Source organism: Tachypleus tridentatus, chromosome 7 (assembly GCF_004210375.1).
Source record: "Tachypleus tridentatus isolate NWPU-2018 chromosome 7, ASM421037v1, whole genome shotgun sequence".
Classification (NCBI taxonomy): Eukaryota; Metazoa; Arthropoda; class Merostomata; order Xiphosura; family Limulidae; genus Tachypleus; species Tachypleus tridentatus.
Window position 1 is genome coordinate 111,952,956 of NC_134831.1, and position 27,932 is coordinate 111,980,887.

The following is a 27,932-nucleotide window of genomic DNA, read 5'->3' on the forward strand; positions in this document are numbered from 1 at the left end:
TTAAATGTTATCTTGCACCGCCAAGGGGTGCGAGCACCCCTGGTTGGGAACCACTGCTATAAGAAATCACACAATTATTAACTAGCACCTTGGCAAAAACTTAAAAATACCTTGCTTACGCGCAAATAGATTTAAAGTTATTTGGTTTTCGACAGCAAAAATTACTTGATATTTATAATAAAGTATCTAATATAAAGTTAATTAATACTCACAAATATGAATTATTTTTATTGTAAAAGTCTTTAACAGCGCTTTTTTATATGCAAAAAGTTGTTTGAAAACACTTTAGAGAATGGCGAGTTTCGATCTTCTTCGGTCATCGTCTGACGATGACCGAAGAAGGTCGAAACGTTGTTCGCTCTTCTATGTAAAGTGTTTTCTCAGCCCAAACGAGCCGTTTTTGCATATAAATTTCTCAACAAGTGGGTTTCTCGTCATCACTGATTATTTAACAGCGCTTGTTTACACGACTAGAATTAGTAAATTCTACAGCCGTTTTGTTACGGCAACTCAAATAACTCAGCGCCCTCTATAACACAGTGATGTACGGAATATAATAACTAGATCATTCGCGTTATTTGTATTCTCAAGACGGCTGGTATGGGTATTAAAATTTTAATTAAAAAAGCACAGAAGAACGTTTCGACCTTCTCATTTCATCTCCAAGTTAACCTGAAGATAATTTATGAAGGTCGAAACGTTGTTCTGTAGTTTATTTTAATTAAAATTTTAATATCCATACCAGCCGTCTTGAGAATACATTTTTACTTCAAATGAGTTTCTCGTCATCACACATTCGGTTTATTACCATCGCTGTTAATTTTAGATTAAGAGAATTAATGGACCTAGAAATTATGAAAAAGAATGATGTTAACTGCTTTTCTATTCTACACGTGCCTCTTAATTTATCCATTGTGGTCTCACAAGAAGAGGCGTGTACAAAGAGCTTTTCAGTTCTATCTTTTGTTTTCCAAAAATAACTATCTGTGAGGCCTTTCGAGTAATAGTAATGAAACCAGTACTCATCATTCGATTTGGACGACAGGAATAAAAAAAATCAGGAAACGCTAATTATAGATACAGTATTCAGCATAATACTTTAAAAGTCACTGTTTGTAAAGTGTTGGTTTGTAACATTTCTTTAGTTTTCGGTGGTTAAACCGTGAATTTTTTAAATAAGCATGAAAACAACCCCACGTGCTTAGGATTTTAAATGTATCATTGGTTAATTGTTAACCAATGCCAAAACCGTTTAGAAGCGTTCTTTTATTGCTAACGCTAACAGGCGTGATCGGCTGTGTTTAACGAGAAGTGTTATAATTGGTATTAGTTCTCGCTTGATATGGTGGATTTCTGAATAAGAGCTTAAATACAATAATATTCAACATTGTGAGTAAAAAACAAAATGTTTTATAAGTCATGTACAATGTGGTATATGAACTATTTCTAGTATACAATTTAAAGTTAAACGTAGGTAATATTTCTTAAAGTATGTTTTAGTCTCGAAGACACGTTTTATAGAGTTTAAGAACGTAAACATAGGCCTATGTTAACTCTAGTGCATTGGTGTTCATTGAACTACAGAATCACTTGTTTCTTAAAATCTGAATAATTCCTGTGATTAACAAAGTGTTTGTAAAACTAAGTAGGCGTTAACAAATAACTGATTGTAACGTTACGTTTTTCATTTTAGTTTTCAATGTGGTATATTATTATTATTAACTCATTGATAATTTAAGTTTAATTTTAAACTTATATTTTGCATTTTCCTGAAAAGTAAATGTTGGGGATATATTTTAAATTTTTCAACGTGGGTGTACAAGAACAGTTTTTAAGGACAAAGTGGTTCCTGGTAGTGCATGCATCTATGGTACAACTAACTGTAATTATATCAAATTTATTACTTTTTGTTGGACACATATTCTGTCTGCTCATGAGTGACACCTTTAAGTAAACATTCTTTATTTGACCATTTATGAATTTTAAATTTACAATATATTCTGCTTTCAATTAAAGATTATATACACCATGGGTGCATTTTGCTTACTATGTCTTCTATGGTTCAGTTATAAGAAATGTCTTTCAGTCATCTCTTCCCCAATGAACTGATCGGTTGTGATTACTGTACATGTAATTTGCTCAGATTATGAAATTAATTGATTTATTAGACAATAAAAGCATTTATCCAACATTTAGCAAAATACCTTTTTTCAGACTTTGAAAAGTGGTAAACTCAATTAATTTGTCATAGAAAATTCAAGTATTTTTACTGCAAATTTACTTTATTGGGATACATATAATGAAATAATTTTAGCCTCGTGCTTTTTTGATTTGAAAAACTAAGTGTATTTAAGTTGTACTTAAACACAATGTACATTGATACTTTGGACATATGTTATGGATGATGATATAAATATTATTTCTGCTGTAGTTTCATTTACTATCTGTATTGAATGCTAGGTTTTCCCATTTTTTATATTTTTCTGCACCCAAAATATGTAAAAAAGTAATATTGTACAATAATCAGTAATTAAATTATAATTCCCAAGGTATTTTTATTATAATTAAATTTAATGTTAATTATATAAGTTTCACTCCTGAGCAGTTAAAACGTTTTCTAATAAAATTAAAGTTTTAAAAATTCAATTTTTTAATTTTCTTTGTTTTTTTTACAAAGTTCCATAAAATTATACCCTATGTTATAAATATGTAAATAAATAAAGATTTCATTGAACAGTGATGGACAAGTTGGTACTGTTAACAGTTTTTATTGTAGAACAGTTATGGACAAGTTGGTACTGTTAACAGTTTTTGTTTTGGAACAGTGATTGACAAGTTGGTACTGCTAACAGTTTTTGTTTTGGAACAGTGATGGACAAGTTGGTACTGTTAACAGTTTTTGTTGTAGAACAGTTATGGACAAGTTGGTACTGTTAACAGTTTTTGTTGTAGAACAGTTATGGACAAGTTGGTACTGTTAACAGTTTTTATTGTAGAACAGTGATGGACAAGTTGGTACTGCTAACAGTTTTTGTTGTAGAACAGTGATGGACAAGTTGGTACTGTTAACAGTTTTTATTGTAGAACAGTGATGGACAAGTTGGTACTGTTAACAGTTTTTGTTGTAGAACAGTTATTGACAAGTTGGTACTGTTAACAGTTTTTGTTGTAGAACAGTTATGGACAAGTTAGTACTGCTAACAGTTTTTGTTTTGGAACAGCGATGGACAAGTTTGTACTGCTAACAGTTTTTGTTGTAGAACAATGATGGACAAGTTGGTACTGTTAACAGTTTTTATTGTAGAACAGTGATGGACAAGTTGGTACTGTTAACAGCCTTTTGTTTTGGAACAGTGATTGACAAGTTGGTACCGCTAACAGTTTTGTTTTGGAACAGTGATGGACAAGTTGGCACCGTTAACAGTTTTTGTTGCAGAACAGTTATGGACAAGTTGGTACCGTTAACAGTTTTGCTTGCAGAACAGTTATGGACAAGTTGGTACTGTTAACAGTTTTATTGCAGAACAGTGATGGACAAGTTGGTACCGCTAACAGCCTTTGTTGCAGAACAGTGATGGACAAGTTGGCACTGTTAACAGTTTTATTGCAGAACAGTGATGGACAAGTTGGTACCGTTAACAGCCTTTGTTGTAGAACAGTTATGGACAAGTTGGCACCGTTAACAGCCTTTGTTGTAGAACAGTTATGGACAAGTTGGTACCGTTAACAGCCTTTATTGTAGAACAGTGATGGACAAGTTGGTACCGTTAACAGCCTTTATTGCAGAACAACGATGGACAAGTTGGTACTGTTAACAGCCTTTTATTGCAGAACAGTGATGGACAAGTTGGTACCGTTAACAGTTTTGTTTTGGAACAGTGATGGACAAGTTTGTACTGCTAACAGCCTTTGTTGCAGAACAGTTATGGACAAGTTGGCACCGTTAACAGTTTTTATTGCAGAACAGTGATGGACAAGTTGGTACTGCTAACAGTTTTTGTTGTAGAACAGTGATGGACAAGTTGGTACTGTTAACAGTTTTTATTGTAGAACAGTGATGGACAAGTTGGTACTGTTAACAGTTTTTATTGTAGAACAGTTAAGGACAAGTTGGTACTGTTAACAGTTTTATTGTAGAACAGTTATGGACAAGTTGGTACTGTTAACAGTTTTATTGCAGAACAGTTATGGACAAGTTGGTACTGTTAACAGTTTTTGTTGTAGAACAGTTATGGACAAGTTGGTACTGTTAACAGTTTTTGTTGTAGAACAGTTATGGACAAGTTGGTACTGCTAACAGTTTTTGTTTTGGAACAGTGATGGACAAGTTAGTACTGTTAACAGTTTTTGTTGCAGAACAGTTATGGACAAGTTGGTACTGCTAACAGTTTTTATTGCAGAACGGTTATGGACAAGGTGGTACTGCTAACAGTTTTTGTTGTAGAACAGTGATGGACAAGTTGGTACTGTTAACAGTTTTTGTTTTGGAACAGTGATGGACAAGTTGGTACTGCTAACAGTTTTTGTTTTGGAACAGTTATGGACAAGTTGGTACTGCTAACAGTTTTTGTTGTAGAACAGTGATGGACAAGTTGGTACTTCTAACAGTTTTTGTTGTAGAACAGTGATGGACAAGTTGGTACTGCTAACAGTTTTTGTTTTGGAACAGCGATGGACAAGTTGGTACTGCTAACAGTTTTTGTTATGGAACAGCGATGGACAAGTTGGTACTGCTAACAGTTTTTGTTTTGGAACAGTTATGGACAAGTTGGTACTGCTAACAGTTTTTGTTTTGGAACAGTTATGGACAAGTTGGTACTGTTAACAGTTTTTGTTGTAGAACAGTGATGGACAAGTTGGTACTGTTAACAGTTTTTATTGTAGAACAGTGATGGACAAGTTGGTACTGTTAACAGTTTTTATTGTAGAACAGTTATTGACAAGTTGGTACTGTTAACAGTTTTTGTTGTAGAACAGTTATGGACAAGTTGGTACTGTTAACAGTTTTTGTTGTAGAACAGTTATGGACAAGTTGGTACTGGTAACAGTTTTTATTGTAGAACAATGATGGACAAGTTGGTACTGTTAACAGTTTTTATTGTAGAACAATGATGGACAAGTTGGTACTGTTAACAGTTTTTATTGTAGAACAGTGATGGACAAGTTGGTACTGTTAACAGTTTTTGTTTTGGAACAGTGATTGACAAGTTGGTACCGCTAACAGCCTTTGTTTTGGAACAGTGATGGACAAGTTGGTACCGTTAACAGTTTTTTTGTTGCAGAACAGTTATGGACAAGTTGGTACTGTTAACAGTTTTTGTTGCAGAACAGTTATGGACAAGTTGGTACTGTTAACAGTTTTTATTGTAGAACAGTGATGGACAAGTTGGTACTGCTAACAGTTTTTGTTGTAGAACAGTGATGGACAAGTTGGTACTGTTAACAGTTTTTATTGTAGAACAGTGATGGACAAGTTGGTACTGTTAACAGTTTTTGTTGTAGAACAGTTATGGACAAGTTGGTACTGTTAACAGTTTTTGTTGTAGAACAGTTATGGACAAGTTGGTACTGTTAACAGTTTTTATTGTAGAACAGTGATGGACAAGTTGGTACTGTTAACAGTTTTTATTGTAGAACAATGATGGACAAGTTGGTACTGTTAACAGTTTTTATTGTAGAACAGTGATGGACAAGTTTGTACTGCTAACAGTTTTTGTTGCAGAACAGTTATGGACAAGTTGGTACTGTTAACAGTTTTTATTGTAGAACAGTGATGGACAAGTTGGTACTGTTAACAGTTTTTATTGTAGAACAGTGATGGACAATTTGGTACTGCTAACAGTTTTTGTTGTAGAACAGTGATGGACAAGTTGGTACTGTTAACAGTTTTTATTGTAGAACAGTGATGGACAAGTTGGTACTGTTAACAGTTTTTATTGTAGAACAGTTAAGGACAAGTTGGTACTGTTAACAGTTTTTATTGTAGAACAGTTATGGACAAGTTGGTACTGTTAACAGTTTTTATTGTAGAACAGTTATGGACAAGTTGGTACTGTTAACAGTTTTTGTTGTAGAACAGTTATGGACAAGTTGGTACTGTTAACAGTTTTTGTTGTAGAACAGTTATGGACAAGTTGGTACTGCTAACAGTTTTTGTTTTGGAACAGTGATGGACAAGTTAGTACTGTTAACAGTTTTTGTTGCAGAACAGTTATGGACAAGTTGGTACTGCTAACAGTTTTTATTGCAGAACGGTTATGGACAAGGTGGTACTGCTAACAGTTTTTGTTGTAGAACAGTGATGGACAAGTTGGTACTGTTAACAGTTTTTGTTTTGGAACAGTGATGGACAAGTTGGTACTGCTAACAGTTTTTGTTTTGGAACAGTTATGGACAAGTTGGTACTGCTAACAGTTTTTGTTGTAGAACAGTGATGGACAAGTTGGTACTTCTAACAGTTTTTGTTGTAGAACAGTGATGGACAAGTTGGTACTGTTAACAGTTTTTATTGTAGAACAGTTATGGACAAGTTGGTACTGCTAACAGTTTTTATTGCAGAACGGTTATGGACAAGTTGGTACTGCTAACAGTTTTTGTTGTAGAACAGTTATGGACAAGTTTGTACTGTTAACAGTTTTTATTGTAGAACAGTTATGGACAAGTTGGTACTGCTAACAGTTTTTATTGTAGAACAGTGATGGACAAGTTGGTACTGTTAATAGTTTTTGTTGTGGAACAAAGATGGACAAGTTGGTACTGCTAACAGTTTTTATTGTAGAACAGTGATGGACAACTTGGTACTGTTAACAGTTTTTATTGTAGAACAGTGATGGACAAGTTGGTACTGTTAACAGTTTTTGTTGCAGAACAGTTATGGACCAGTTGGTACTGTTAACAGTTTTTATTGTAGAACAATGATGCACAAGTTGGTACTGTTAACAGTTTTTATTGTAGAACAATGATGGACAAGTTGGTACTGTTAACAGTTTTTGTTGTGGAACAATGATGGACAAGTTGTTACTGCTAACAGTTTTTATTGTAGAACAATGATGGAGAAGTTGGTACTGTTAACAGTTTTTATTGTAGAACAATGATGGACAAGTTGGTAGTGTTAACAGTTTTTATTGTAGAACAATGATGGACAAGTTGGTACTGTTAACAGTTTTTATTGTAGAACAATAATGGACAAGTTGGTACTGTTAACAGTTTTTATTGTAGAACAATGATGGACAAATTGGTACTGTTAACAGTTTTTATTGTAGAACAGTTATGGACAAGTTGGTACTGCTAACAATTTTTGTTTTGGAACAGTGATGGACAAGTTTGTACTGCTAACAGTTTTTGTTTTGGAACAGTGATGGACAAGTTAGTACTGCTTACAGTTTTTGTTGCAGAACAGTTATGGACAAGTTGATACTGCTAACAGTTTTTGTTTTGGAACAGTGATGGACAAGTTTGTACTGCTAACAGTTTTTGTTTTGGAACAGTTATGGACAAGTTTGTACTGCTAACAGTTTTTGTTTTGGAACAGTTATGGACAAGTTTGTACTACTAACAGTTTTTGTTGCAGAACAGTTATGGACAAGTTGGTACTGCTAACAGTTTTTGTTTTGGAACAGTGATGGACAAGTTGCTACTGCTAACAGTTTTTGTTTTGTAACAGTGATGGACAAGTTTGTACTGCTAACAGTTTTTGTTTTGGAACAGTGATGGACAAGTTGGTACTGCTAACAGTTTTTGTTGCAGAACAGTTATGGACAAGTTTGTATTGCTAACAGTTTTTGTTTTGGAACAGTGATGGACAAGTTAGTACTGCTAACAGTTTTTGATGTAGAACAGTGATGGACAAGTTGGTACTGCTAACAGTTTTTATTGTAGAACAATGATGGACAAATAGGTACTGCTAACAATTTTTGTTTTGGAACAGTGATGGACAAGTTAGTACTGCTAACAGTTTTTGTTTTGGAACAGTTATGGACAAGTTTGTACTGCTAACAGTTTTTGTTTTGGAACAGTTATGGACAAGTTTGTACTACTAACAGTTTTTGTTGCAGAACAGTTATGGACAAGTTGGTACTGCTAACAGTTTTTGTTTTGGAACAGTGATGGACAAGTTGCTACTGCTAACAGTTTTTGTTTTGGAACAGTGATGGACAAGTTTGTACTGCTAACAGTTTTTGTTTTGGAACAGTGATGGACAAGTTGGTACTGCTAACAGTTTTTGTTGCAGAACAGTTATGGACAAGTTTGTATTGCTAACAGTTTTTGTTTTGGAACAGTGATGGACAAGTTAGTACTGCTAACAGTTTTTGTTGTAGAACAGTGATGGACAAGTTGGTACTGCTAACAGTTTTTATTGTAGAACAATGATGGACAAATAGGTACTGCTAACAATTTTTGTTTTGGAACAGTGATGGACAAGTTAGTACTGCTAACAGTTTTTGTTGTAGAACAGTGATGGACAAGTTGGTACTTCTAACAGTTTTTATTGTAGAACAGTTATGGACAAGTTGGTACTGCTAACAGTTTTTATTGTAGAACAATGATGGACAAGTTAGTACTGCTAACAGTTTTTATTGTAGAACAATGATGGACAAATTGGTACTGTTAACAGTTTTTATTGTGGAACAGTGATGGACAAGTTGGTACTGTTAACAGTTTTTGTTGTAGAACAGTGATGAACAAGTTTGTACTGCTAACAGTTTTTGTTTTGGAACAGTGATGGACAAGTTTGTACTGCTAACAGTTTTTGTTTTGAAACAGTTATGGACAAGTTGGTACTGTTAACTGTTTTTGTTGTAGAACAGTGATGGACAAGTTTGTTCTGCTAACAGTTTTTGTTTTGGAACAGTGATGGACAAGTTTTTACTGCTAACAGTTTTTGTTTTGGAACAGTTATGGACAAGTTTGTACTGCTAACAGTTTTTGTTGCAGAACAGTTATGGACAAGTTTGTACTACTAACAGTTTTTGTTGCAGAACAGTTATGGACAAGTTGGTACTGCTAACAGTTTTTGTTTTGGAACAGTGATGGACAAGTTGGTACTGCTAACAGTTTTTGTTTTGGAACAGTGATGGACAAGTTTGTACTGCTAACACTTTTTGTTTTGGAACAGTGATGGACAAGTTGGTACTGTTAACAGTTTTTGTTTTGGAACAGTGATGGACAAGTTGGTACTGCTAACAGTTTTTGTTGCAGAACAGTGATGGACAAGTTGGTACTGCTAACAGTTTTTATTGTAGAACAATGATGGACAAATAGGTATTGCTAACAATTTTTGTTGTAGAACAGTGATGAACAAGTTTGTACTGCTAACAGTTTTTGTTTTGGAACAGTGATGGGCAAGTTGGTACTGCTAACAGTTTTTGTTGCAGAACAGTTATGGACAAGTTAGTACTGCTAACAGTTTTTGTTTTGGAACAGTGATGGACAAGTTTGTACTGCTAACAGTTTTTGTTGCAGAACAGTTATGGACAAGTTTGTATTGCTAACAGTTTTTGTTTTGGAACAGTGATGGACAAGTTAGTACTGCTAACAGTTTTTGTTGTAGAACAGTGATGGACAAGTTGGTACTGCTAACAGTTTTTGTTGTAGAACAGTGATGGACAATTTTGTACTGTTAACAGTTTTTGTTGTAGAAAAGTTATGGACAAGTTTGTACTGTTAACAGTTTTTGTTGTAGAACAGTTATGGACAAGTTGGTACTGTTAACAGTTTTTGTTGTAGAACAGTTATGGACAAGTTGGTACTGCTAACAGTTTTTGTTGTAGAACAGTGATGGACAAGTTTGTACTGCTAACAGTTTTTGTTGTAGAACAGTTATGGACAAGTTGGTACTGTTAACAGTTTTTGTTGTAGAACAGTGATGGACAAGTTAGTACTGCTAACAGTTTTTGTTTTGGAACAGCGATGGACAAGTTTGTACTGCTAACAGTTTTGTTGTAGAACAGTGATGGACAAGTTTATACTGCTAACAGTTTTTGTTGTAGAACAGTGATGGACAAGTTTGTACTGCTAACAGTTTTTGTTGTAGAACAGTGATGGACAAGTTTGTACTGCTAACAGTTTTTGTTGTGGAACAGTTATGGACAAGTTTGTACTGCTAACAGTTTTTGTTTTGGAACAGTGATGGACAAGTTAGTACTGCTAACAGTTTTTGTTGTAGAACAGTTATGGACAAGTTGGTACTGTTAACAGTTTTTGTTGTAGAACAGTGATGGACAAGTTGGTACTGCTAACAGTTTTTGTTGTAGAACAGTGATGGACAAGTTAGTACTGCTAACAGTTTTTGTTTTGGAAAAGTGATGGACAAGTTGGTTGTGTTAATGGTTTCTGGTGATAATTGTGTGTAGAAATTATATGTACTTATAAGTGTTTTACAAGGCTTGTAAACATGCACCTCATAAAATTATAATAAAGTGACCTGTCTGAAAGTTACAGTAATTCATCACAAATTTTTTTAAAAATATAATAAAATGAATTCTATCCAAAGAATGTAGAAATTCATGATAAAATATCTTGTGAAAAATATGATACAAATACATTCTTTAGATAGAAGTCAATGACAGAATATCATGTTATATGTATAATAAAATGACTTCTATCTAAAGAACATTGTTATATATAGTATTAGTTTATGTTGTTGTAATAATAATAATTTCATGATATAAGTGTTAGTTTCAGTTAAAACAATTTTTGTTGGAAACTCGTACAGTGTAGAGTTATACAGATTTCCCTAGCAATGATGGCTCTGTGTGGTTGTACTTAACTGTAGTATGTGAAGCCTTCTGTATTAGTAAATAGAATGACATCATTGTAGTTGTGCTGATTATGTAATTAGTATATTATTCACAGGAATTCTGAAAGAAATTAATGAAAGATGGCCCTTTGTAGGCATGTATAGGAGATTTCTCTTTTTGAGATTCTTTGCAAAAATTGACAGCAGACAGTAGGGGAGGTAAGAGATGATACTATGGCCTCCTACAGAAATCGTGTTGTGCAACTTTACAAAAATGTAAGTATTTTTGATTTCATTAAAAGATATTTTCTTAGGTATGTATAACTTCCTTTTCAGTTATATCTCATGTGTAATGAGCCACTATCCCATAGACTTTGTACTTTAATACTCTGTATGAAGGTTTGACATTCCTACCTTTCACTGACACTATCAGCTCTTTCTCAGTCTCTATGGTTTCTAGAGTTGCTTCAGTGTTTTATACCTCACTTAAATGCCATTGGTAATATCTGATTTGGAAAACTCTCCACCAGCTTCAGTGCACCCACTATTTAGGTGAAAACTCTTCACCAGCTTCAGTGCACCCACTATTTAGGTAATGTATATAAGTGCCTCATTCAGATAATGTAATTACTTTTTCTAACGAAAGCAGTTGACATGGGATTATTATCAACAGAATAGTTGTGGCTATTTACATTTTGAGTTGAGAATTTATATGTCAATTTGTGTTTCCACAGTTATAGTTTAGTATATTTTCATTATTAAAACAAAACGTTTTTGCTATTTTATGGATATGAATTCCTAAGTTAATGTATCCAACAGGAGGCTAACTGTAGCTTACCTATTCCACCTTTGTTATGTGCCAGCAGTTGGAGGAGGAGTCACTCTTATTCGAGACTGTCTGTAATATAACCTGTTGTGAGATGGAGACACGTACGAGGGTATCTCTCCAGAGAGTTCTGAGTCAGAGTTTTGGGAGTGACCCAGGACATGCTCGGAGGAATTTGGGCTCACTTTCTCAGGTTCCTTCCTTTACTAGATCAGCCTTGACAGAGACAATTTAGATCAGCCACCTCTGGCTTCTTCTCTTCAGTTTGTTGATCAGGTTTGTGAGGTGTTGAGGTTTTCTGTAGTTGTCTTTGAATCCACTCCTTCCTTACTGATGAAATGGATGACAAGTGACTCCTTGGTTCTTCATCTTTTACCTGATATTAGTGTTTACACTGGTTGCTTAGTTATGTGATGGCTTTGTCTTGGACCCCTCACATTTTTCTGGACAGTATTCCTTGGCTTATTGCTGCCAAGAAGATGTATATTTAGATTTCCAATGACTGGATTCCTCATTTGTACCTGTGGGGTTCTAAATTGGAGATTTTGATCACATTAAACAGATCCCAATTTTCTTGGATTCATCTGACTCTCAAGACTGTTTTGAGATATTTATCTTCAACTTTTGTTAGAAGTTTCTCATTGTTCCCCTATGTCATTTTGAGGATGAGTTCCTTTGATTACTTATATTATGGTCAGATGGTCATCTTCAGTTCTAACCATAGTTTCCTGGCTTGCTTGTTGTTGGAATTTATTGAGAAGAAATGCCTCGTTGAAGTGTATTTGCATACTGTCTTTTGCCCTTTGGGAGTTATGGGAGGCTTTCTCCATCCATTGTTGTTTGCTGGAGTTCCAGAGACATTTGAATTGCATATTGATGCTGCCCACTTACATTTCTTTTTGTCATCTTTGTTTTCTTGTCTCTCTTTGACTCTAACTTGTAGTTTGGGAGTGTCAGCTTATCCTGTTTCTTGACTCCCAACTTCAGTCCCTTGATCTGTTGGTTCCTATGACAGATTCTGTCCTTATTTTCAAAGATCTTCTCTTAGGTGGATCTCACCAATGGAATTGGTGACTATCCTGTGCTGAGGGCCAATGGAATCATGATTATATCATTTTCTGACATTTGAATTTCCTTATTCTGACATGAAGGTGGGTCATTTCATTTATATCACCTCCAATATTATCTGTAAAATCTGTTGCTTTTCATCTCCAGTAGATCCTCGCAGGTGGAGCTTTGTTCTCAGGCCATAAGAGAGTTGTTTACCAAAAGGGCTGAAGAGAGGGTTGATCCTGTTCTTCTGGGATTTTATTTCCAATTATTTATTGTATCTAAGAGCACAGGATATTGGCATCCAATCATTGATCCATCTTGGCTCGTTCAGTTTTTGGATCTTCCTTGCTTTACATTGGAATTTCTTTTCAACCTACAAGGGCATTGTGTAAGAACAAAGTCAATGTTACTGACACTTATCTCCACATTCCAATAGCAGAGTTATCCTGCTGATTTCTACAACTTGTGCACAAAGGTCAGGTGTTACAGTTCAGGGCTCTAGTTTTTGGTCTTTCATCAGCTCCTTATGTTTTCTGCAAAGTCGTATGAGCTTTTGCTCAGCACCTGCATTCCATGAGCTCTGTGAAAGCATCATTATGTGGATGACTGGCTACATATGGTATCATTTTGTCAGTAGGCAGAACAACACACCCAGATTCTCCTTTTAGAAGCCATGAAGGTAGGCTTCCTTATAAGAGTAGAAAAATCCTTTTTATCACCAAGATGGGTATTTTTTAAACATATACTTAAGTCTGGCTCAGTTGATTCCCATCAGGCTACAATCTATGGAAAAAGCAGTCAGGCTTTTCCTTACATCTCCTTCTACTGCATGAATGGTTTTTCTTTCTTCTGGAGATGTGAGCATCCCTCATTCTCTTGGAACAAGCATGTATGAGGTCTCTTCAGTGGTTATTATACAACCAATGGATCACAGCTCCAATCTGTTGGATCATCCAGTCTCTTTAATCAGGAGCAACATTGTAGATGTTGAGTAGTGGTTGGAGGAGAACACTACTGTCAGGGTACCAGCACCATCTTCTCATGCCAAGATCCATCTGTTCACAGATGCAACTCTACAGGGATGGGGATATATATTGAAGGTCAATAATTCCAGGGTATTTAGATGGACCACAGGTCTACCCTGTACATTAACATTCTCAAATTCATTGATGTGTACTAGGCAATGTCTTAAGACATTGTGAAAGGGAAATTTGTCATGAAACAATTTGAGAATCCCACATTGGTATATAATATTTCTTGTGAAGAAGGCACACATTCTTGAGATCTTTGTTTTTGAACATTGGATCTCTGTCAGTTTCACTCCCATCTTGCTAATCTCTTAGCATGCCATGTTCCAGGTGTGATGAATTTAATTGATGATTATTTGTCTTGCCACAACTGGATTCTCCTGATGGAATGGATTTTACATCACAAAGTTTTTCAGTGGATTTACTTTCAGTTTGGATTTCAAGCTATTGATGCTTTTGCAACTGATCGGAATTCTTGACTTCAATTATTTTGATCCTCGGTACTTCATCCTCAGCCACTGGCAACAGATATTCAGTCAGGACTGATTTATATCTTTATGTCTTTTCACTGATTTATCTGTTGCTCAGAGTTCTGACCGTGGTTCGTTCCACTACTTGTGTTTTTGGTATCACCATATTGGCCAGCTCAGACTTGGTATCTACAAGAGTGCCTACCTGTACCATTTCTTCTTTGGTTAACACTGTTGAGACAGTCTTGATCTGACATTCTACACCCAGATGTTCAGAAACTTGCACTTCATATTTGGAGATTATTCAGTCTTTTGCCCAACATAAAGTTATTCAGTCTTTGCCCAACATAAAGTTATTCAGTCTTTTGCCCAACATAAAGTTATTCAGTCTTTTGCCCAACATAAAGTTATTCAGTCTTTTGCCCAACATAAAGTTATTCAGTCTTTTGCCCAACATAAAGTTATTCAGTCTTTTGCCCAACATAAAGTTATGCAGTCTTTTGCCCAACATAAAGTTATTCAGTTTTTTGCCCAACATGAGGGTTTGATTTCTAAAGTTACTTTCTGTTTAACTAAATCTCTACATAGACCAACTATAGCCGTTTATCAACAGAAATGGCCCAATTATTGTCAGTGTATCTAAAATAATTAAACTCACTTTGTCCTAAGGTATCTAATGTATCCTGTTTTGTGACTTGGATTTTAAGGTATCTAAAGTATCATGTTTTATGAAAGAGGTTTTGTTTCATCTACAAGAATGCCTTATACAGGGTGTTCGGAAAGTCACTGTGCAGTTTTGTAATCATATTTTATTCAGTCTATTTTAAGCCAGCAACTGATAGTGGTGTTTAGAAACAAAATAAGGATCCAAGCCTGTATTGATGCTAACGGGGGTCACTTTAAACATTGTTTATAATTGTCATTCATATTTACCTCCTGTGTTTTATATTGAAACATGTCTGATAATAAATATACAAGTGCACAGTGACTTTCTGAACACCCTGTATAAGGTATCCTTATCAACTACGTTTTTGTATTCCAAATATAGAAAGGTGTTTGACTTCTTAGTCATTTCTGGCCTACTAATTGTTTTTGCATCCTTTGGCTCAAACAGTCTTTTCAAGTGTCTGCTTGAATTTTAAAGTTGTTTCACATGCATTGTTTCATTATCCATTTAAGCCTTTAGCCTCCTGTTCTTTGTATCACATTTTGCTTAAGTTGCATGTTTTGTTGTTATTGGCATGTGGATGTTGTCAGTTGTGTGTATAGGACTCTGTATCATTCCACCTGTGTTATGCTTTACCCAGATGGGTCCTTCTTTTCAAAGACTCTGGCAGTCAGAGATGGAGATACATTCTTCTCACCAATTCATTTGCCAACCATTTCTCACCTTCACAACTGTTCGGATCCCAATTGTTTGTGTTGTCCTATCCAGGGCTCTTGGGTGTTATGTGGCTTGTACTGTCTAATTTAAGGGCACTAGAAATTAACTATTAGTTATTGGGATGCTTTAGTTTCTCATGATTTATTTCCCATTATCTTAACAAGGTGGCTCTGCAAATTAATTCATATTGCTTAATCTGGATTATCTTAACAGGAGAGGAATCTTCTGCAAGTCACGTCTCACCAGATTCATCATATTGATATGTCATTAGCTGCTCACTTGAATTGTCCTCTGATTGTATGGCTGCAATGTGGATGTATCCCAACACCTTCCTGTCTCATTGCTTATATGATTTGGTACTTCCCTCTTCAGAGGATTTTGGACTACCCCCTGGAGCTGTGTTGATCTTATACATAAGGTTTTAACAAGAGATAAGTAATTTTCTCCATCACATGATCTCTTTTTTTCCAGAGTTCTTTTACTTATTCATTGAATTCTACTTACTATGCATTGCAACAAGCTCTGTAGAAATGATGTTTTCCATAAGACCATCTAGGCTCTTACTGAATAGTATTATATTCTCATGGACTGCCATTCATGGACTATTATGAGTAAAGCCAAAGGGGATCCTGCCTATCATTGGATTGAATAAATTGGGGTTGGTTTACTTTTAAACTTTAGGGAACTTGGTTCATCTGTTGCACTGTTTCCAAATCAATGTTCCTCAGGACTCCTCAGTGTGTATTACCCTTCAGATTCTACTAGTGGAGCTAGGGAGTCCTTATCACACCTAGCTTTTAGTCACGGAGGTGGTAGAAAGTGTGTTTTGAGTGAGTTTCCTCCATTCTTGAAGAAGAAAGCAAAGTTGGCAGCCCTTCTATCCAGGTTCCTGGATGTCTTCTCCAGATGTTTGCAGGAGCAGCAACAGGTTAGAAGAGAGATTTGAATGCCAAGCTGTTAGGTTAGAGTGTGTTTGGTCCTTTCTTAAATCAAAATCACTTTAGTATAGTTTTCTTAAAAGGAGGTCCAATATATTCTCACAATTCTGAATATGAAGTTGTCCCATCCGTGGTCTGTGGTTGACCACAGTGTTCTACATCCTCCATAATTTTGAGAACAAGTGAGATTCTTCTTGTCCACTTGGTTTGGGAATGAGAAAAAATATTCATAATTCTAGAGCAGGTGAGTTCTGTTCCTTTGGTTGAGTACAGCACACATGATCCTATTGTTCTGCACCTGAGGTATTGTTTACTTTCTTGTCTTGATGATGGTGGTTTGGAATACTTCACTCCATAGTTACATGTTGGGATCCTATCACACACACATATCTGTATCTAACATTGTGGTCCAATTGTTCTGGCCACCAACGTGGGATATAACCAATACCCTTAAATTCCAACCATGAGTTAGGAAACTAGTTATCATAGCTGGAGCTGGCCTATAATGATTACTCATGTACTATTCAATCCTTGATACAGGAACTGGGTTCAGGGTGAGGGTTTACCTATTCTGGATGTAATGTGGTTCTGTGACAATGAGAAAACCCACTTGTAGAGAAAAAATGTGTGTAAAAACTGCTGGTATGGGTAGAGAAAATTATGTACTCTTCAAAACAAGAAAGGCAAAAGGGATATTTTTGTTATTTTAAAGAGAAATGTATGTAATAACGTTACAAGCTCAGAGTTAGTGATGTCACACGTGTTAAGGCACTGATTGTCAGACCAAAATGACAATAAAAGTTGTGCACTTTGAAAACGGAGGAAAATGTCGGATTTTTCGCCAAAACGCATGCGTGTCCAATAAATTTCTTTGAGAGATCTGCATGTTCTGCAAGTGAAACATGTGCAAAATCCCTATAAAAGTGACGGGTTCTCGGTTTCCATAGCTCAGTGTTAAGCTACCGACACGCAATACAGTTACGCCAAGACTGACTGAAGCACAACGCAACAACACCATTGGTCGCTTGGAAGCAGGCGAATCTTGATCAGATGTTGCCAGAGCTGTGAATGTCCACCCAAGCACCATCACAAGGCTATGGAATCGGCACCAACAACATGGATCAACTTGTGACCGTCCACGATCTGGCAGACCTCGTGTGACCACGCCTGCACAAGATCGCTACATCTGGTTACGTCACCTTTGGGATAGGACCACCACTGCAATGTCTACTGCCTCAACCACACCAGGGCTGCATAGGATTTCTGATCAGACCGTACGCAACCGTCTACGAGATGCAGGAATCAGACCTCAACGTCCAGTCAGAAGTGTCATCCTCACCCAGCAACATCGTCAAGCACGGCTGCAGTGGACTCAGGCACATCGGGTATGGCCTCATCGACGATGGAGGCATGTTTGGTTCAGCGATGAATCGCGTTTTATGCTTCGTAGGCAGGATGGAAGGACCCGTGTTTACTGTCGCCGAGGTGAACATTTTGCAGCACACTGTGTGCAGGATGTTGACAGATTTGGTGGTGGCAGCGTCGTGATGTGGGCTGCCATCGCCTACAATGCCAGAACAGACCTATTGCACATTGAGATTTTAGCTAGAGTGTCAGCTGATTGTAACTATGGCTTGGATGTTAATATTTTTCTAAACTGAAAATATCTTTCCAATAAAACTCGTATTCACTGACACTCTTCTGCTCTGTCTCCGTACTAAGAGCTGCCGTTGGTGACTGGGATGGTGTCAGTCTTGAAAAACTGATAACTTATCTGAATGAAGTGTGTATATACAGCACCAGGATAGAGGGCACATTGACAGAGATGGAAATATTTACAAACTAGATATTGCCAAGGGTATTCATGTGAGTTATATTAACACTGGAACATGTGTAACAAGTAGTTAGATTGGCAAGGAAGTATAGAGATCAAGAAATATTCGTGGTGTTAAAGTATTACTGGAAATATATTTTTAGTTTAGGAAAATGTCAATTTATTGACCACTGTAGTTTATGTGTAACATTAGTGACCAAATTAAACTTCAGGATTAACAAAGTGATCCATGTAGAGTGGCTAACAAATGTGTAAACCCAAGGTAGTTAAACTTCAGGATTAACAAAGTGATTCATGTACAGTGACTAACAAAGGTGTAAACCCAAGGTAGTTAAACTTCAGGATTAACAAAGTGATCCATGTACAGTGACTAACAAAGGTGTAAACCCAAGGTAGTTAAACTTCAGGATCAACAAAGTGATCCATGTACAGTGACTAACAAATGTGTAAACCCAAGGTAGTTAAACTTCAGGATTAACAAAGTGATCCATATACAGTGACTAACAAAGGTGTAAACCCAAGGTAGTTAAACTTCAGGATTAACAATGTGACCCAAGGTAGTTAAACTTCAGGATTAACAATGTGACCCAAGGTAGTTAAACTTCAGCATTAACAATGTGACCCAAGTTAGTTAAACTTCAGGATCAACAATGTGACCCAAGGTAGTTAAACTTCAGCATTAACAATGTGACCCAAGTTAGTTAAACTTCAGCATTAACAATGTGACCCAAGTTAGTTAAACTTCAGATTAACAATGTGACCCAAGTTAAACTTCAGGATTAACAATGTGACCCATGTAGAGGCCACTGAAGAACATGGAAAACAATCCTAAAGTTATTCTTGTGTAAAATGTTTTTTTTAAACTTCCAGAATTAGTTTATGGTTCAGACATATTAATACATGCTAGGTCAAAATGTATTTTTAGGTTTTGTAGCACAAGAGAGAAGTTACTTTTACATTTTACTATTATTTAGTTTTGTTTGTTTTCTTATAGTTATTGTATCTAGGTCGTGATTATCCAAAAGGATACGACTACTTTCGCACTCGTCTCAAGACGTCATTCATGAAACATAAAGATGTAACGGATGCAGCAGAACTGGACGTGCTGTTGGCTAGAGGTCAGTACATCATCAAGGAACTGGAAGCTCTGTACATGCTGAAAAAGTACCGCACACTGAAGAAACGATACTATTCTGAATAGAGAAATCAAGGACCGAGATACTAGGCCTAAACATAGGTGAAATCATGGACAAAGTCAGTAGTTTTTTTGCAAGAAAAACGTAGTTTGAAAGTGATGTTATAGCATATGGTAGAAACATTTAATTTGATTAGAAATGACTGGTAAACATGTTTATGTACGGCTTGGAGGTTAAAAATTTTCACCGTTGAGTTCAAATGAATACATCTATACTATCAGTTATAAATATAGACATCTACATCTTATGTTTCTATCTCAAGTTTATCGAATGAGATTAGCTTTGTGTAACATTAGTATCTTCACATAACCTACCGTTATGATAACAGCTGGTTTGTATCAACCAAGAATGAACTTACTTTAGCTTTCTTGTAAGTTTCTCAATTACATCATTATTTATACATGAGATTTTCTTAGAACACAGTTTGTTTTTACCTTTTTCATATTGACAGTTGATCATGGAGTTGGGAACTGGTGCTATGAATATTTTAATCAACAATTATTGTTACTTAGAAGACCTGACCAGTTAATAAAAGAACAGCTATTTGCAGAAACAATCAGAAAACAGTGAGAACTTCCATAAATCTGTTGTACTCTTTACTCAGAATAATAATTAGAAACAATCAGAAAACAGTGAGAACTTCCATAAATCTGTTGTGCTCTTTACTCAGAATAATAATTAGAAACAATCAGAAAACAGTGAGAACTTCCATAAATCTGTTGTGCTCTTTACTCAGAATAATAATTAGAAACAATCAGAAAACAGTGAGAACTTCCATAAATCTGTTGTGCTCTTTACTCAGAATAATAATTAGAAACAATCAGAAAACAGTGAGAACTTCCATAAATCTGTTGTGCTCTTTACTCAGAATAATAATTAGAAACAATCAGAAAACAGTGAGAACTTCCATAAATCTGTTGTACTCTTTACTCAGAATAATAATTAGAAACAATCAGAAAACAGTGAGAACTTCCATAAATCTGTTGTACTCTTTACTCAGAATAATAATTAGAAACAATCAGAAAACAGTGAGAACTTCCATAAATCTGTTGTACTCTTTACTCAGAATAATAATTAGAAACAATCAGAAAACAGTGAGAACTTCCATAAATCTGTTGTGCTCTTTACTCAGAATAATAATTAGAAACAATCAGAAAACAGTGAGAACTTCCATAAACCTGTTGTACTCTTTACTCAGAATAATAATTAGAAACAATCAGAAAACAGTGAGAACTTCCATAAATCTGTTGTACTCTTTACTCAGAATAATAATTAGAAACAATCAGAAAACAGTGAGAACTTCCATAAATCTGTTGTACTCTTTACTCAGAATAATAATTAGAAACAATCAGAAAACAGTGAGAACTTCCATAAATCTGTTGTACTCTTTACTCAGAATAATAATTAGAAACAATCAGAAAACAGTGAGAACTTCCATAAATCTGTTGTACTCTTTACTCAGAATAATAATTAGAAACAATCAGAAAACAGTGAGAACTTCCATAAATCTGTTGTGCTCTTTACTCAGAATAATAATTAGAAACAATCAGAAAACAGTGAGAACTTCCATAAACCTGTTGTACTCTTTACTCAGAATAATAATTAGAAACAATCAGAAAACAGTGAGAACTTCCATAAACCTGTTGTACTCTTTACTCAGAATAATAATTAGAAACAATCAGAAAACAGTGAGAACTTCCATAAATCTGTTGTACTCTTTACTCAGAATAATAATTAGAAACAATCAGAAAACAGTGAGAACTTCCATAAACCTGTTGTACTCTTTACTCAGAATAATAATTAGAAACAATCAGAAAACAGTGAGAACTTCCATAAACCTGTTGTACTCTTTACTCAGAATAATAATTAGAAACAATCAGAAAACAGTGAGAACTTCCATAAACCTGTTGTACTCTTTACTCAGAATAATAATTAGAAACAATCAGAAAACAGTGAGAACTTCCATAAATCTGTTGTACTCTTTACTCAGAATAATAATTAGAAACAATCAGAAAACAGTGAGAACTTCCATAAATCTGTTGTACTCTTTACTCAGAATAATAATTAGAAACAATCAGAAAACAGTGAGAACTTCCATAAACCTGTTGTGCTCTTTACTCAGAATAATAATTAGAAACAATCAGAAAACAGTGAGAACTTCCATAAACCTGTTGTACTCTTCACTCAGAATAATAATTAGAAACAATCAGAAAACAGTGAGAACTTCCATAAACCTGTTGTACTCTTTACTCAGAATAATAATTAGAAACAATCAGAAAACAGTGAGAACTTCCATAAACCTGTTGTACTCTTTACTCAGAATAATAATTAGAAACAATCAGAAAACAGTGAGAACTTCCATAAACCTGTTGTACTCTTTACTCAGAATAATAATTAGAAACAATCAGAAAACAGTGAGAACTTCCATAAACCTGTTGTACTCTTTACTCAGAATAATAATTAGAAACAATCAGAAAACAGTGAGAACTTCCATAAACCTGTTGTACTCTTTACTCAGAATAATAATTAGAAACAATCAGAAAACAGTGAGAACTTCCATAAACCTGTTGTACTCTTTCACTCAGAATAATTAGAAACAATCAGAAAACAGTGAGAACTTCCATAAACCTGTTGTACTCTTTACTCAGAATAATAATTAGAAACAATCAGAAAACAGTGAGAACTTCCATAAATCTGTTGTGCTCTTTACTCAGAATAATAATTAGAAACAATCAGAAAACAGTGAGAACTTCCATAAATCTGTTGTGCTCTTTACTCAGAATAATAATTAGAAACAATCAGAAAACAGTGAGAACTTCCATAAATCTGTTGTACTCTTTACTCAGAATAATAATTAGAAACAATCAGAAAACAGTGAGAACTTCCATAAACCTGTTGTACTCTTTACTCAGAATTATAATTAGAAACAATCAGAAAACAGTGAGAACTTCCATAAACCTGTTGTGCTCTTTACTCAGAATAATAATTAGAAACAATCAGAAAACAGTGAGAACTTCCATAAACCTGTTGTGCTCTTTACTCAGAATAATAATTAGAAACAATCAGAAAACAGTGAGAACTCCCATAAATCTGTTGTGCTCTTTACTCAGAATAATAATTAGAAACAATCAGAAAACAGTGAGAACTTCCATAAACCTGTTGTACTCTTTACTCAGAATAATAATTAGAAACAATCAGAAAACAGTGAGAACTTCCATAAATCTGTTGTGCTCTTTACTCAGAATAATAATTAGAAACAATCAGAAAACAGTGAGAACTTCCATAAATCTGTTGTGCTCTTTATTCAGAATAATAATTAGAAACAATCAGAAAACAGTGAGAACTTCCATAAATCTGTTGTGCTCTTTACTCAGAATAATAATTAGAAACAATCAGAAAACAGTAAGAACTTCCATAAATCTGTTGTGCTCTTTACTCAGAATAATAATTAGAAACAATCAGAAAACAGTGAGAACTTCCATAAATCTGTTGTGCTCTTTAGTCAGAATAATAATTAGAAACAATCAGAAAACAGTGAGAACTTCCATAAATCTGTTGTGCTCTTTACTCAGAATAATAATTAGTGCCTTTTTTTGTTATTTCAAATTTAAAAAATAATTGTTTGCATAGTAACATAAAACTATAGAACAAAGTGTGAAGGATAAAAAGGATTGGGGTAAAAGTTGTACAAACACAAATTTATATTTTTCTTAATAATGCAAAGTTATTTACTAAGTCTGGTAGTTACTGATTTCCATCTTTTGATAGTTTTAGACACAAGTTTGAGATTCTGGCCAACTCTTCACTTATTTGTGTAGATTGTGAAACATTAATGAAAATAATTAGTTTTTGGTTAACATAAATCCCATCAAGTACATGTAGAAAGTGTTTGTAAAGTTAGAGTAGTGTTGTAGTTTATAGTATTGAAATGGATCTGATGTTAATTTGAGTCACAATTTCTAAATATTAACCATTAAACTTGTGACTGTGTGGTTCTGCTACACTGACACAAAGTTCTATGGTACGATTTAGGAAGAGTTTGTGAGATTGTGAAGGTACATATGAATAATCTTCTTGTTTTGATGAAGATTCTGATAGGTATTGTGTTCTTTATGGTAGCAGTAGTGGAACACAAGAATATTTATTAAAGACAGTTGTAGATCTGTGTCCCGTGCTTCAGAATGCCACGCCAGGGAGAATTTTCACTTTGGAATAAAACAAAATTGTAAGAAACAGTCATGTTATAGGTCTTAATTAATGCTTTGGGATAGGTTAATTAATTCATGAACCACAGAACGGGATAGGTTAATTAATTCATGAATCACAGAATGGGATAGGTTAATTAATTCATGAACCACAGAACGGGATAGGTTAATTAATTCATGAACCACAGAACGGGATAGGTTAATTAATTCATGAACCACAGAACGGGATAGGTTAATTAATTCATGAACCACAGAACGGGATAGGTTAATTAATTCATGAATCACAGAAAGGGATAGGTTAATTAATTCATGAATCACAGAACGGATAGGTTAATTAATTCATGAACCACAGAACGGGATAGGTTAATTAATTCATGAATCACAGAATGGGATAGGTTAATTAATTCATGAATCACAGAATGGGATAGGTTAATTAATTCATGAATCACAGAATGGGATAGGTTAATTAATTCATGAACCACAGAACGGGATAGGTTAATTCATGAATCACAGAATGGGATAGGTTAATTAATTCATGAACCACAGAACGGGATAGGTTAATTCATGAATCACAGAATGGGATAGGTTAATTAATTCATGAATCACAGAACGGGATAGGTTAATTCATGAATCACAGAATGGGGTAGGTTAATTAATTCATGAATCACAGAATGGGATAGGTTAATTAATTCATGAATCACAGAACGGGATAGGTTAATTAATTCATGAACCACAGAACGGGATAGGTTAATTAATTCATGAACCACAGAATGGATCCAATGGAATGTGTTTCATTATTTTCAAAATGATATCTAAGGTTGAACAGAAAGATAATATTCCAAGGGAGGACTTTAAGCAAGGCTTACTCTTAATTGGAAGACTGGTAACAGAAGATGAGTAAAGGAAATGAGAGACTGAGCTGCCAGCAAGGCCTTGCTGGAATGTCACTTTTTAACTGTAGGTTTTTATACAAATGAGAGACTGAGCTGCCAGCAAGGCCTTGCTTGAATGTCACTTTTTAACTGTAGGTTTTTATACAAATGAGAGACTGCCAGCAAGGCCTTGCTGGAATGTCACTTTTTAACTGTAGGTTTTTATACAAATGAGAGACTGAGCTGCCAGCAAGGCCTTGCTTGAATGTCACTTTTTAACTAGGTTTTTATACAGATTGTTCGTGACATGTATTTGGATTGTCCTTTTTTTTTTAATGGTGGCATTGTGAAATTTTATTTTTGGTTGGGGATCTTTTTTATAATAATTCTTGGATTTATGTTTGAAGTACATCTTTCTGCTCAGTGCTAGATGCACTTATTTTACTTATCCTTTGTTCTCCAATGGTAATAAGTATACGGTATTCTAATATTTAAGGAATCAGCCTTTGTGACGTTGAGGCATGTTAGAGTAGAGAAAATAATAATAAAAAGAAAGTTTTACAGAAAATTTAAAATAATAACTGAGGAGATTCTAGAGGTTATGGAAGTGAAATATAAAAGTGTAAAGTTAATGATGACACATATTTTTGTTTTTAATATGAAATTTACATTTCACTCAGACGTGGTAAAGGCTTTGTTGATTTTGATGAATGTTTAGCAAAAAGAGTGTTACAGAACCTTATTTATCTGAGTTCAAAACACATGTGTTGTTTACTAGAACCTTGCCACATTTTGTGAATATATAATACTATATTTTAATGGTTATTTGGTGGTAGCAAGGTTGGTCAAAATGATTAAGCCTATATGCAATTAACAAAGGTATGACTTACTCTAACTATAGTCCATGTCAAGACTAAAATATACCACATCCAGCATTATAAAACCAAATTTTGTGATTGTTTTTGGTCTCTATTCTGACTAGATGTGGCACGGCCTGGTAGTTGGGGTGCTAAACTCACAACCTGCATGCTATGGGTATGAATCCCCATTATGAATATGTTTACAGTAGTAAGGGCATTATAATGTGATTATTAATCCCACTATCTCTTGGTAAATGAGTAGTCTAAATGCTAGTGGTCAATGGTATTGAATAGCTATCTTCCTTCTAGTCCTTGACTGCTAAATTAGGGAAGGCTAACACAGGTAGGTCTCATGTAGCTTTGTACCAAATTTCAAACTTCTGATAAATGAGAAGACACCTCAGTGAGTAAGTAAGGCCCTCTTTTAGAGAACCTTGAACATCATGTTTTGGTTCTAGTGTACAAGAATCTGTTAGAACCTTGAACATCACGTATTGAAAGACTCATTTCAGTGCTATGGTCTATATTCAGGCCAACAAACCAACTATGACATAAAAAGTTGTTTTTACTGTTACCTGTTATATCTATAGGGTGAATGTGCTGTACCCAGCATATAAAATGTTTAAAAAATTAACTAATGTTTTGTTAATTTAAGAAATGTGAACAGAAAGTGTTAATAAATATCACATAAGTTGATGTGATGAGGAACACAAGCTCAAACTGGCAATTGATTCTTAATGGGTTAAAACAAAATGCTGCTGAAACCAAGGTATAATGAAGACATAATTTATTAAATTATAACAACAACAGAAATCCAAAATAAACTTTCAAACAGTTGAAATATAAATGTTTTCACTTCCACAAACAAAAGGTTTCTGGCGAGGTTTGGATGCACGTGTTAATAAACATTTCTACATAAATACTATTAATTATTAACTTAAACAAACAAAGATATCAGGGTAAAGATGGAAAAACCTAATTTCAATATCAAGAGTCATTTGTTCTAAATATATCTTATGAACTAATTTGTTTAAGATGAAGTAAGGGTTTTTATTTAGTGATTAGACTGCGAGGTTACGTCACATGTGATTACCTAATTTGCAAAGTTTTTAACAATAATAATACCTGTATATCTTGCTAGGGGGAGCTGGTGTTAGCTTTATGATACAAACATTTTCAAATTCAATGTGCTCTAGCTGGATGGTGAGTTACCACTCTAATGTAACTGAAACTTTGTTGTTGCACTAAACAATTGAAGGAACAATAAATGAACAGTAAACAAAACCATTGCAAAATAAAAGTAGAATTTACTTTCTTACAACAATTACTTGGGTATTTCAAGTGACAAGATCTAATACCTCATATTATCAGGCTTTAGAGGAGTGTATGCTTGTTTTAAGTTTATCAGACTCCAAATTTAGTATCACCCTACATTTCAGGTTTTCTTGCATAAGTGGTTAACTTGTGAATTTATGTTACAGAATACTTGAAGGTGTTGTACTATGCAGCATAAAACTTTATTTACAGCAGTGTGAGTGTGTACTAAACACTCATTTATCCCTTGGTTCAGTTTTAAAAGAAATGTCCTGTTATAGTATTACAGGTAGGTGTTCTGATAAATGGTCGCTGTCACTAATCAATCATTTTATAAGAGTTTGAACTGTTTTAGTTATCCTGTTTCAGAAAAAAATGATGACTAAAAGTGATTTTTCACAGCTTTATGGTTTGTATAGCATCAATGTATTTTAGTCAGTATGTATATGTAACAATAAACAAAACTAAAGTTTTATCAAGTTTAAAACACATTACAGTTTAAGTGTATGTTTCACATATACAAATATTAATGTTTATTTTAATTAACTGCTCAAGTCTTTTGAAAAATATGGTCCTTTTAAGGATATGTCTTGTACTTAGAAGTTCATAAAATAAAGGAAGATATTTACAGTGTTTCCTGTGAAGATGTCTTGAATAACTCTTAATTAACATATTTGAAAATATAATGTCGTATATCGGCCAGACAGGTTACGTAGCATCAGAAAACCTGTCGAATTATCTTCATACCACTAATAAAGGATGATATTAGTATAACAGAAATGCTTGCTGTACATTCCAATTGAGCAGTTTTAATAAGTATTTGAAGTTTGAACCAACTACTAGTCAACCAGGATACATGTTCCATGATTATGTAGAGAAATTGTTGTGATCTGGTGTTGCTGTTGTTGCTTCTGTAAGCCATTCAAGCATTTTGTCCAGTTTGGGTACTTCTTTCTTATGTTTGAATATACAATTTTATATTATTTATTTATTTTATTATTATATTATATTTTAATATAGATATAAAGGTGTTCCTTTGTATTGGTTTATTTTGAGCTTACGTTGTTGTATAAGTAAGGCCTCTTTAATTTTGCGTTTGTTTATGTTTATAAATAATATAAAATTGTATATTCAAACATCTAAGCACGCCCTCTACATTTCGACACTCATTACAAAACCGCTTTCAAACGTGGTCAGCTTCCGGTCAGTTACCT

The 27,932-nt window shown here is 34.5% G+C and overlaps 2 protein-coding genes across 3 annotated transcripts; both read left to right on the top strand.

The window, feature by feature from the left end:
• The first annotated feature begins 1,245 nt into the window (after positions 1–1,245).
• On the top strand, positions 1,246–27,351 carry LOC143256415 (electron transfer flavoprotein regulatory factor 1-like). Of its 2 annotated transcripts, XR_013031349.1 has the most exons (4): positions 1,246–1,389; positions 10,855–11,014; positions 19,266–24,700; positions 24,763–27,351. XR_013031349.1 is itself a non-coding variant. In XM_076513626.1 (3 exons), exons 2-3 carry the CDS (start codon positions 10,973–10,975, stop codon positions 19,470–19,472), a joined length of 249 nt encoding a protein of 82 aa, XP_076369741.1. In that variant the 5' UTR covers positions 1,246–1,389; positions 10,855–10,972; the 3' UTR covers positions 19,473–27,351. The 2 variants fall into 2 exon arrangements, 1 of the variants encoding a protein (XP_076369741.1); XM_076513626.1 differs by having other exon boundaries at positions 19,266–27,351.
• LOC143257774 (uncharacterized) lies at positions 19,606–27,351 on the top strand. Its single transcript, XM_076516807.1, has 4 exons — positions 19,606–19,612; positions 19,919–20,033; positions 22,053–24,762; positions 24,828–27,351. The coding sequence occupies exons 1-3, from the start codon at positions 19,606–19,608 to the stop codon at positions 23,083–23,085; spliced, it is 1,155 nt and encodes a 384-aa protein (XP_076372922.1). The 3' UTR covers positions 23,086–24,762; positions 24,828–27,351.
• Positions 27,352–27,932: the final 581 nt, after the last annotated feature.

Bases quoted from the DNA above. Each gene is read 5' to 3' on its own strand.
- LOC143257774 (XM_076516807.1), top strand. The intron at 20,034-22,052 runs GTGAGAACTTCC...TCTTTCACTCAG, and splicing joins GCAGAAACAATCAGAAAACA to AATAATTAGAAACAATCAGA.
- LOC143256415 (XM_076513626.1), top strand. From the start codon at position 10,973: ATGGCCTCCTACAGAAATCGTGTTGTGCAACTTTACAAAAAT. The intron at 11,015-19,265 runs GTAAGTATTTTT...GTTTTCTTATAG, and splicing joins TTGTGCAACTTTACAAAAAT to TTATTGTATCTAGGTCGTGA.